The sequence below is a fragment of the Protopterus annectens genome, chromosome 3.part1 (assembly GCF_019279795.1).
Source record: "Protopterus annectens isolate FY-2018-M chromosome 3.part1, PAN1.0, whole genome shotgun sequence".
In the NCBI taxonomy this organism is placed as follows: Eukaryota; Metazoa; Chordata; order Ceratodontiformes; family Protopteridae; genus Protopterus; species Protopterus annectens.
In genome coordinates, this window is record NC_056732.1 from 766,000,226 (window position 1) to 766,012,925 (window position 12,700).

At 40.1% G+C, this 12,700-nt stretch overlaps 1 protein-coding gene across 1 annotated transcript in view; it reads right to left on the bottom strand.

Moving 5' to 3' along the window:
* The window catches only part of CPZ (carboxypeptidase Z), a 1,352,173-nt gene that overhangs the window by 64,704 nt on the left and 1,274,769 nt on the right, over nt 1-12,700 (bottom strand). Inside the window, exons 9-10 of the mRNA XM_044067099.1 lie at nt 12,274-12,413; nt 1,694-1,793 (exon numbers count right to left, since the gene is read on the bottom strand). Of these exons, the coding sequence (XP_043923034.1) occupies nt 1,694-1,793; nt 12,274-12,413 (240 nt within the window). The remainder of the gene's footprint in view (nt 1-1,693; nt 1,794-12,273; nt 12,414-12,700) is intronic.

Here is a 12,700-nt window from a genome sequence, read left to right on the forward strand (position 1 = left end):
GAATAGTCTTTCTTATTACAAATATTAGAGAAATAATGATGATGATGTCATGATAAAGCTGAGCAAGAAATGCTTGCACCTGTACCCTTTACAAAAATAAACTGTCTTAGCAGCATTTTTGAAAATGACTGCATGATCAGATTAGGACGCAGTGTTTGTCTAAGAAGGCAGGACTATATCTTTTAAAAGAGTATAAAAACCCTATGTCCAGTTGTAATCTTTGTCAGTTAAATGGGAATAAACTGTGCTGACCCAAATTAAGTGCTTTGCTTGCTTCTTATTCTAACCGCATGTTATTTTTCCCCATAGATGCATTGCTTGTACATACTTGTACACAGTCTCATGCTCGAATGTCATAGACCTTCACTGTGCAAGTTTTTCATCATTTCCACGTGGTAGTGTGATCTTGGAGTTTGCGTGTATGTGTGTGTGTGTGTGTGTGTGTGTGTGTTATATATATATATATATATATATATATAAATATATACACACATATTATAAATATATACATATATATAATTAGCAGGTGGTAGCAGGGATGTTGTGTTTGCCCTTTTCTATTCGAGCTTCTGGGTTTTCGAGTATCTGAGCTCGATCTTCCGACATTTGCTCTTTTGAGCATTTGATTTTCTCTATCTCTCTCTCTCTCTCTCTGTGTGTGTATATATATATATATATATATATATATATATATATATATATATAGATATATATATATATATATATATATATATATTCACACACATGCATGCACACACACATAAATATATATATACATTGTTTTACACACATGTAACTAGTAAACAAACCTATAGAGTTAGGATCAGTGCATTTAACTTTTATACAGCATGAATGATAGGGTCTATATTACAACACTGAAGTTTTAGAACACCAAATGTTCTAATATCGACCCCAAAACAGCGAACACTGAAAATAGGGAAGCTGCAGAACACCAAATTTTTTCCTAGGGAAAGAATCTGGTTGGCCGTTTCTGTGGCTTCGCTATTTTCAGCACTGTGGTGGAAAGTTACGGGTCAGGTTCAGGTAAGTGTGCGATTGTGTGGACATTACGGTTAGGGCATGGGTTAGGTGAGTTAGGGTTTGGGCGCGGGTGAGTGTGCGATAGTGACAGACCTTAGGGTTAGGTAGGGGTAGGTGAGTTAGGGTTAGGGCGCGGGTCAGGTGAGTGTGCGATAGTGATGGACCTTAGGGCTAGGGTTAAGGTAAGTGGATAGGTAGTAGTGTATGTACAGTTTAGTGTAGGGTTAGATGTAGGATTTTAAGTGTATGTGTGTGGATTGCTGTTCTGGTGTGTTTGTGTTGTGTGTGTGTTTCTAGGAACAGCAAATTTTTTCCCAGGGAAAAAATTCTCTGTTCTGAGCTTTCGATGATATCATATTTCGAGATTCCAAGTTCAAGAATATGGTGTTTGATGCTTTGGAATTTTGATAATACAATATAGACCCGAATGATATACTGCAGAATGACAGGCAGTATATAATCACACATACTGCAATTAGTGAATAATGTAGTCTTGGTTTAGTTAACATATTTATGACAGGTATGAGCTTTTTTTCCCCTCAAAATGAATTGTGGGGCTTTTTTAAACAAAACCATATGAAATGCCACTTTGAAGCTGGAATCCAGACAAAGGACATATGCGAGTAGCCACACTTTTTTCCATATTAATTACCTGTTAGAATATCATGCCCAATTCCTCTTACTGAAATACGTGCTCCCTTGATTCCATTTCCATGTTCATCTTTCACTATTCCTTTTATTCCAGCGTGCACCTGAAAAATCAATAACAGTACATTAAATAATGTGTCCTCCTCAAATTTGCAAGCTCCTTACTTTAGGAATATTATAAAACTAAACAACAAAATGCTATGAGAGGTGGGCTCCATGGAACTAAGATATAAATACACGACTGTGTCCTAGGTGATTAGGGATCAAATAGTGACCCAGACACTGTGATGGTCATTGAGGAAGCCTGAGAGTGAGTGAACAACAGAAGCTTATCCATCTTTAGTGGGTAGAACTGCCTCAGTCCTCTTTAATGCAGGAAACTACTCTAGACAGATGTAAATAGCATAAAGTATGGGCAAATGGAGTGTATTTGGCTCTCCAAAGCCACATATGCATGTCAGCCTTCATTGTTCATATGTAAAAGTATGTATGAATCCATGGGATGGCATTTCAGGCTGTCATGCTAGCAAGCAAACATAACAACCACTAGGGATGGATTAGGCAGCAAAAGAGAAAAACCTCCTAAAGGCTATCTGGGAAATGATCCCACAAGTGGCTCATACTTTAGTGAGTAAGTGAATAAAATCGCTCGAGTATAGATGGGGAAGGGGGTATTAACGGTCCTCCTGTAGGAGGGTGGAATCAGAAGTAAAATTAAGTGCATGCCATTAAAAAACGCTTGCTGTTAATTTCTCTGAGAAAAGGTAGCATTCGTAAAAATGTTATTTCGAGCACAATTTGCCACAAAGTTCCTAATGCTAATTTATGCAGTGCTGTAGCACTGGTGGTGAAACAATGCATTTGAAAGATGACCCAAGTAAATCTGTGTATGGGAGGACTGTACACATTTGTGTTATCTCATACCAAAAAGGACAGTGAAATGAACATAAACATTGTGCTGTGCTATACAATATTAAATACAGATTTAATAACAGACATAGCGACATAGTGTTTTGTCAGCCATGTACCAGAAAATTATGGTGGTGACAACAGTGTTGTAACCCCAGCAGCTCAGAGTTCCCTCTTCCAGTACACGGAATACTTTAAGGTTTTGTGGCTGGTTAAGATTGCAGGGAAGGGGTCAACTGTCTTGTACAGCATCGTTTCAGTATTTGTTCTCCTCCTCCAACTGTGCACTACATAGTTGGCTGACTACCAGCAGGTTTCACCAGCTTAGGTAAAGTACACCTTGGCATTATATAGATGACTTGTAGAGCAAAGTACTTTTTTCTGAACTGTTCTGGCACATCATTTATGCAGTGCAGGAATATCAGAGCAATCAGGCATAACAGTGGCTGTGCTAAAAGAAGAAATATAGTGACACAGGAGATCCTCCTGGACAATAAACATACATTATGTCAGAAAAGAGGTAGGAGAGATGCCCCTGGATGATAAGCATACATTGGTACAGAATGGAAACTTGGGGGATACTGAGCATAGGAACATAGAAACATACTAGACAAGAGATCATGGGGACCATAAGATTCCTAGCCATCTAGACCTTTTTGAAGCACTTAATAGTACCCACCTCCCAAAATGATCAGGGCTGTACATGATAACCATGGTGTAAATTTGTTTCAGTCCATCTAGTCATCAAGAATAGCCTTAAAGGTAGCCAAATTACTACTTCATCTGACCTGTAGTGGCAATTTATTCCATAGGCAAAGAATATGTTGCTTTAGTAACCTAGTTCTCCAGCAAGTCTTGTCCATTTGATGGTGTTGATTTAGGTCCTTAGTGCAGTTGTTTGTAGAGCCACTGGTTTTGTAAATTACTAGGTTAAATAGGACTGGACCTTTCACAGCTCAAAAAGCAAGACACAAGTCACCTCACAGCAACCTGTTGGTTATGGAGTATAAGGAGAGCCGTGCATTATCTATTGAGATAATTATGAAAATTAAGACCTTAAATTTCCTGTCAACTATGGAGTATAAGGAGAGCCATGCATATCTATTGAGATAATTATGAGAATTAAGACCTTAAATTTTCTGAGCTGGAAATCTCTGGGGCCTTTCCAGTTGAGCAACATGTTTGTATTTTTATATACCAAAGACGGCACTGTATTCAATGATGGGTCAGCAAAGGGAAAAGTACAGTGGCAGGATAACTGCTTTGGATCTTGAAAATATTTGCTTGGAAATCAACTGGGTCAGATAGAAGGATTTTCTGACAATGGTGAAAGCATGTTGACTGAATCAGAGAGCGCTAAACACATAAGTACCTAGGTTTCTTATGACCTTATCTGTCAGTGCCAAGAAATATATAGTTATCCCCTTTGGGGAAAAAACATGTACCCGTGAATTACCACATAGGTGGCAGTACACTAAACACCGAAAGTGTGGTAAGAGACTTAGGGACACAGGTGGACACTGGTCTCACCTTCGATAACCACATCGCCACAACAGTCAGGAAATCCTTCTGTGTGGCACACCTTATCACTAAGGGCTTTTCATCCAGAAAAAAGGAGGTCATTGTCTCACTGTACTTATCCCTCATTAGACTCATTATAGAATACAACGCCCTGTTTGGTATGTACCTCTAAAGACATCTGCAACAACTGGAAAGGCCACAGAAATACCTCACTAAAAGAATCACAGGCCTAAAGCAGATGCCCTATGCTGACCATCTAAAAATACTCCACCTATACTCTGTCGCATATCATCTACTCAGAGGTGATCTCTGCTTAACATACAAGGCCATGTCAAACCCAGAGCTGTTGGACATGCTACACTTAAAGAAATCCCAATAGCTCAGAGACACACGCTCCATGGATCTAAACTTTGTCATCACAATGAACAAAACATGCTGGAGGGATAGATTCCTGACCCAGAGACTCTCCAGACTCTGGAATAGACTGCCCATACATGTCAAGCAGAGCACCTCTTTAGTCTCGATAGACTGCCCATACATGTCAAGCAGAGCACCTCTTTGGCCCTCTTCAAAAAGGAACCTTGATGATTGGATGGGAGATAGGAAATTCACCCTGGGGATCACATCAGTTGCCCTGCTAGACAGGGGTCCAAGGAAGTAAATACTGTGGGAAGAAATAGACAGGGAATTGTTATAGCTAGGCTTGTACAGACCCTAGGGCCGATAGCCTAGTACCAACCTATGAACCTATAAAAGAGGAGTACCATTTATACCGTATGAGGTGGGAGCAACTTTTCTTTCAAATGCTACTATGCTGTACTTATTTGCATTTTGTCTGAGACCATTTTTGATACACCATGTAGGTGCATATTTCAGCCTTTGCTGGTGCTATTTTGCATCAGTGGATGAACAGATAACATGGCTCAGTAAGTCATAAGTAAGCTTGGTCAGCCATACTTCTGAGATATTGGCTTGGATATCTGCGAAATAAATGCCAAAATAGATAGGGCCTAGAACTAACCCTTGTGGCACCCCGCTAGTAACAATTTTACATTCAGAAAGGGAACCGGCAACTTTTACATCTTGGGATCTATTGGATAGCGAGTTTGCAGTCTAGCAGACAATGTAGTGATTTACATTAAGTTTGTCTCATTTTTTAATAATACTGGCATGGGGGTATAGGACAAAAGCCTCGACCGGGTCAAGATAAACAATGTGCATAGAACGACCATTGCCACAGCCCTTGTAACCTTTTCAAAGAAGCTTACTAAGTTCAGGAGACAGGATCTGTCCTTCACAAAAATAAACTGACTGGGATCAAGATCACCTACGCTGCCTATGTCTGTGTAACTGAATTTTGCTATGTCTGGTGAAGCTAACAGGCCTAGAATTACCTGGGTCTACAGGACCACTCTTTTGCAGGGGAGTTTTAAGTAGGGGCTCAGGTGATGCATATTTAGTGCTGATGAGAATACAGCCTAGTATAATGTTTGGTCCCATGGAAATATTATTTTTAGCCATTGACAGGAATTCTAAGACTTGTCCCAAAGTGATTTCAAGGGAAACTAACTCTTCAAGGACACTGGGGACAACAGGGCAACAATGTGGGTAGGAAGGGTAAAACTGGCACTAAAAGTGCTTGTGAATATATCATCTAAATCCTTGAAGTCAGAATGGGTGATATTATGGATGAGCTCAGTGTATTGTTGGATATGATTCTGTAATTTTCAGATGTAACTGAAGAAAGATTTGTATTTTTCTGTGGTATATGTAGCAATCTTAAGTTCATACTATGCTTAACATTTTCTAATAATGCTTTCTAAGTTCCTAACTCGTGTGTTTCAGTGTAATCTTTAGTAAGGGAAATGGGGATTTATTATTTTCCTTATTTTGTACTACACTTTATTAATATGGGAGTTCCACCAGAGAGGCTTATTCCTGAATTTACCATTATATTTAGGGAGGACACGTACTGACTTTTCAATGTAACTGTTCAGGTGCTGGTAGAAAGCAGAGGTGAATGAAGCAGCCCTCTCAGAAGAGTCCATTTGTAAGGGATCATTGGAAATTTTGCACAGGTCTTCTACAAGATGAAGCAGGCCTGCCTTGTAGAAATCACTAAAGATTGTATCATTTGGTGATGGGTGGTACCACTTGGCCTGACAGAGAAGACAACTAATTTGTGGCCAGATTTAACCAGGGATGACGAGATGCAAAATAGGGTGCAGTCAGGGGCTAGGCTGGCAAGGACATTAGAGCCTCTAATGGGTAGTTTTACAATTTGCAACAGTGCGTTGGTACTGGCAAGCAATGCTTGGGTAACTGAAGTCCCCTAGTAAGAAGGTATAGGTGTGATATGTAATGCTTCAATGGTGTTGAGGTAATTTCTGTGATCTTTGGGTGCCACTGATGGGAGATCTGTAGCTGGCAATGAAGTAACAGCTGGATTTATTAAGGGTGATATAGATATTCAGGAGCTCCAAGTTAGGGGTGTGGATAATCTGATGTGAACTAGTGGTGTTTCTAACAAATATAGATACTCCCCTGCAGTTAGCCAAGGGTCTGAAAGCACGATAAGCACTAAACAGAGGTAAAGACGGAGTGCTGTCACTACAATGAAACCATGTCTCAGTAACCACACAAGGGTCCATGTCAGATGGACGAAAACTCAGTTAACCGACAACCACATCAACGTGACGACTTTGCTGACAGAACGAATCCCCGACAACAATGGGTAGTGGAGACTGGGAGTTAGTCCCATGCCCTCACTGTAGTGTGATCTCGGAGTTGGTATATTTAACTCATTCCCTCCTGTAGAGCTCTTTTGAGTTTGTACCTTTAACTCCTAGTGGGCGTGGCTTCAGCATTTAAAAATTGACGTTATCACCTAACATTTTTAACAAATACCCATTGACAGAGGTCATATATCAATACAATTGTGTTTGCTATCATGTATGCTTCAAGATAAAATTTTCCGATACCTTGTATGTAACATGGTTTTGGAATTATTAATGCAAATATGAACAGGCAATATTTGACGCCTAGAGGAGTAGTAGGGTGTAACTGCAGAAATGCCTGGCGACGTCACTCGGGGTGGGGGGTGCAGGGGGGCTTGCCCCCTTGCTATACATTTTTACTGTAGTTTTTGAGTGTATTACAAAATGGGAATGTATTCTGTTCCGTAATACATTGACTTACCGTTGTCGGGGATTCGTTCTGTCGGCAAAGTCATTTCGTTGATGTGGCCATTGGTTAACTGAGCTTTCGTCCATCTGACATGAACCCCTACACAAATATGAATGTTTTCGAGTTTCAGGAGGGCCTCAAGTTCTACCGTCTTTCTATGTAGACTGCCAGCATTAAGTAGTGCCATCCTGATGTTGTCCAAATTTGTGAACTTGAGTTTTCTATGTAGGAATGTGTAGTAGGGGAACTCTACCAGAAAAGTCACTATGGGGTAGCAAAGACTTTAGCCAATGTGCAGAAGCCCTGGTATGACAGGTATAAGCCATCCCTGGTGACAAGTACTACATTATTGCAAAAAGGGAAGTGGGACAAAGAACAACAAGCACTACATTATTACAAAATAGGAAGCTGACCAATGAGCATCAAGTGGTATATTATTAGAGAACAGAATGTGGGTCAATGAGTCCTAAATTACTAGAGAACAGAATGTGGGCCAATGAACACTACATTATTAAGGAACAGAATGTGATCTAATGAGTACTACATTATTAGAAAATAAAATGTGGGCCAAGGAGCAGTAAGCACTACACATTATTACAGAATGGGATGTGGGAAGAGAGCCACTGAAAAACAGGCATTACACTTTTACAAATAAAAAGTGCTGAAGGGGGCCTGGATGATGAGTACTACATTATTACAGAATGGGAGGTGGAAGCAGGGCCCTATGCATCAAGCACTTTATTATTACAGAACAGCAGACTGAAGAAGGGAACCTCCCTGAACAACCAGCACTATACCAGGGCAAAATATTACACCCATAGAAAATCTCCTAAGCTGGGCTACTCTATCTTTACCACAGGAAACCATTATTCTCGGTGACTTTAACATCAACTGGCTATCCTGTAATAACAGCCTCCCAAATATTCACCTTAATCTCCATGGGTTCATTCAACTCATTCAATCCCCTACTGAATCAACAAAAACCCTAACAATAATACCTTACTTGACTGGATCCTAGTCAACAAAGCCCCTCATTCTTACCTAGCAGACTGCTTACCTGACAGTCTTAGTGACCACTCCCCCACTTTGGCACCACACAAACAGTCTGAAGCCCATTATCCACAGGCAAATACAGAACAAGTCCAACTTCAACCCCAACTCCTTCATCTCCTCCCTGCAAAAAAATTAACTGGTTGCCACTAAAATACCTCAACCTAGATGAGGCTGTCCACTTCTTCAACAGTACCTTCCTCTCCATCCTAAACACCCATGCTCCTGTAAGAAATGCCAAAGTCAGATCCAGGCGTGCCCCATGGTTACAAAAGACCACCAGAACCCTAATGAAATCCAGAGATAAGGCCTGGGAGCACTAGTGACTAACAAAAAATAATTCAGATAGGCAATCATTCCTTGAACTGCGCAATAAAGCCAAAAAGCATATAAAATTAGACAAATCCCTCTACTATAAATCCACCCTAAACTCTATCAACCACAACCCAAAACAATTCTGATCTATTATTAACACTATCCTACACCCAGGGAAGGTTGATACCCCCTAGCCGTCCATTCCCACCTCCTCCAGAAGTATTGCTGAATCCTTCAACAAACATTTCACTGAAACTATAACATCTCTAAACAAACAACACTTCCCTTCAACAGCCCCCCAACTTTTAACCCTAAATCCCCCACTCCTCTTTTCTTCTTCATCTCAGTACCTACCTCTAACATAAAAAGACTATTGTCAGAACTTAAACCCACCAAACCCGCAGCTGACAACCTCCCCTCTGAATACTTGAAAATTACAGCTGATACACTAGCCTGCCCAATTTCAATTCTAATCAACCGTTCCATAACAGAAGACTATGTTCCCTTCGATATGGAAAATATCCCACATTATTCCCCTGCACAAAGGCACCCCCTCCACCAACCTCTCCAATTACCGGTCAGTTGCTATCCTCTCCCCTCTCTCCAAGATACTTGAAAAACGTATCAACACCCAGGTCTCCAACTACCTCCTAGCTAATAATCTTCTCTCCAAAACCCAACATGGTTTCAGGCCATATCACAGCACTACCTCCGCTCTGCTCTCCTTCACCAACACTATACTTAATCACAAAAACAATGCCATCTTCTCTACTGCCGTATTTCTAGATCTCTCAAAGGCCTTTGACATGGTATCCATGAGCTACTACTCTCTACTCTCCCCAACCTCTCCTTCTCACAATCAGCCTGCAACTGGTTCCACAGCTATCTACACAGACGCCAACAATCAGTAATGTGGGACGATAACATATCACCTCACCTCCCAGTTACTCTTAGAGTTCCCCAAGGGTCGATCTTTGGCCCTCTGCTATTCTCACTTTTCACTAACAACCTACATACTGCCACCACACAAGCATCTCTTATACAGTACGCAGATGACTCTACTCTCATCTGCTCTGCCCCCACTCTACCAGAACTACAACAAATCACACAGGAATCGTTCTCTTCTGTAGAAAGCTGGCTATCCAATGCTCAGCTCCTACTCAACCCAAGTAAGACAAAACTTCTCCTGTTCCAACCTTCCAAAGCCACCCAAAACACCCCCCACTTCAACATTCTTGCCAAAGACAATACCATCATCTCTCCATCAGAACATACAAAATTACTCGGTGTGCAAATAGACAACAAACTTAGATTTGACACCAACATATCTCTCACAATAAAAAAGTTCACAAGAAACTTGGTGTATTATATCGAAGCCGCCAATTCTTAACCAAGGCAGCTAGAATCTCCATAGCCAATTCCCAGCTAATCTTCACCCTACTCTATGCATCCCCCATACTTACCAACCTTAGACAGATAGACCTACACAAGCTGGATGCTTGTTACAACAAAATGGTTAAATTTGCCACTGGAACCTCCTACCACAGCCATCACTGTATCTCCCTTAAAGAACTAAACTGGCTAGAACTCCCACAACTCCTTCACTTTAATCAACTCACCCTCGCTCATAAACTTATTAACCACCCCCTTAACATCCCTTTCCCCTTCAAGTCCTTCTCCAACCCTATCACCCCACTAGGCCCCTAAGATCAAGCAACAAAAATCAACTCACTGTTATCAAACCCAAAAACTCAGCAGGAGAAGCCATATTTTCATGTACCACATCTAAACTGTAGAATAATCTTCCACCCTCTATAACTACTCTATCTTCCAGCAGCCTTTTCAAGACTGCGCTCAAATTCCACTTAAAATTTCACTGGCTTTGTCCTTGTTTTAATCCAGACTAACACCCCCCCCCCCCACCTATACTCTTATCCCAACTATACTACCGCCACTACTAACCACAGTCAGAAATAGCTAGTTGTCTTTACATACTTTAACATCTTGTCTGACAACTTTGTTACTAATATTAATAATGACAAGAAACTATCTTAACTTGCAACATTTACTGTACATACTGTTGATAATCAATATATTGTTATTGTATTAAAGACAATAACCTGTAATGTCTACTATTGCTGCAGCTTTGTATCTCTATTTATCATGTACATGATGTGGAGGTTTTCTCCCCGGGCATCCGCTGAAAAAGGACCTGCGTCCAGTCGGAATTTTCCTGTGAACAAATGTAAATAAATAAAAAAATATATAAATAAATACATTTACAGAATTGTAAATGGCAGACACTGCCATTCATCAATAAACAACACACTGTTACAAAACAGAAAGTGGAAGGGTGAACAACTGGATGGTAGGTGGGAGAAGGTACCACTGAGAAATGAACAGTATGCTACTACAGCATGCAAAGTGGGGGAGGAGGCAAGTACAATAAGCACCACATTTGTACAGAATACAGGGATGAGAGGGTGGCCTTTGACAACAGCACTACATTTTTTATGTAATGGGAAGTGTAAGATTAATCCCCAGACAACCAGCAGTACACTTTTACAGAATGGATGATGGGAAAAGGACACCTGGGTAACCAGCGCTCAATGTTACAGAATGGGGGTGAAAGAGCATGATACTGTAAAATTAACGCTACAGCTTTACATAATGGGACTCCTGGACAATCTGCAACACATTTTTACAGAATTTGCAGTGTGGAAACTCGGCTCCCAGGCAATCAACACACTACATTTTTACAGAAGGGAAGGTGAGAGGAGGACAACTGAGTAAGAAGCACTGCAATGTTGCAGAATGGGGTGGGGGGTGCAACTGAACAATGAATGCTACACTTTTACAGAATGTGAGATGGAAAGGGTGTGTCTGCAGAAAAAATTACTATATCTCTTCAGAACAGTAGATAGCAGGTAGGTGCTTCTGGAAAATCACCACTAGGGTACTACATAATGATAGATGTGAATGGTTTCCACAGCATATCAAGCACTATGATACATAATCCTGTGGAGTGGAGTACAGATTCTGGGTATGTCTATTACTCTGTTTAACAGTGAGGTACACTGTTTAGTCATCACTTTTATCTTCAAGCCTATCACATGTTCTGCTTGGTGAGGCTTGTCACAGAACATAATATGGACTAATGCTGAACCAGCAAGAAGTGCTAATAATTTATTAACTTCATAGGTGTCCGTCACTATACAGTGATGTCCATGGCAGATGTAAATCACACAGCGAAGTCTGGACAATGCAACAAATCATTTCCTCATGAATCCTATCTAAATGTTCACATATTTTGTTTGTAATCACAGATCATTCTGTCAGATCAAGAACGCTACAGAGTTTTAAAGCTATTTTGAAAGAATGAACAGGACTGAATTTTTATTTTTGCAAATATTTTTGATATAGCAAATTACAGGGTTATTTAGGGTTTGGTTACACAGTGACATCCAAAACAAAACTAAGGAAAAAATTAACACTATCGAAAGAACACTATAACTAATAATAAATTACACTTGAACTGTAAGACAGATATGACGTTTTTGTGAACTTTAACAACTAAATGGTCTGCAGCTGACAAAATCCTACCATTTCCATAAAGTTCAGCAATGGTTCTTTGTGTTCTTGCCAGGATGTGTACAATTCATCTTCTGCAGGATACTTCTCACAGCCCATTTCCAGGGTAAGTTCAAAACAATTTGAACCAAGGTAATTGTAGTCGCCCATTCCTATATTTAAAGAAAGAAATACATACTTTTCACAAAGTCTCCTTCTTATAAGCTTGTCAGTTAGTGCAAGTGTGCAAAATACAGATACTGGCATACTGCATTACATGTCATATTTCTTTAACATCTTTTTCAGAACTAAAGAACTGATTTATCAAAATAAAAACAAAGAAAATTAAAAAGACAAAATATGGGCACTGGTAAATGAAACCACAACTGCAGTATATAAATATAGAAATTTAAAACTCAAAGAATCTCTCAAAATAATAACTATAACGTCTAAATCATGA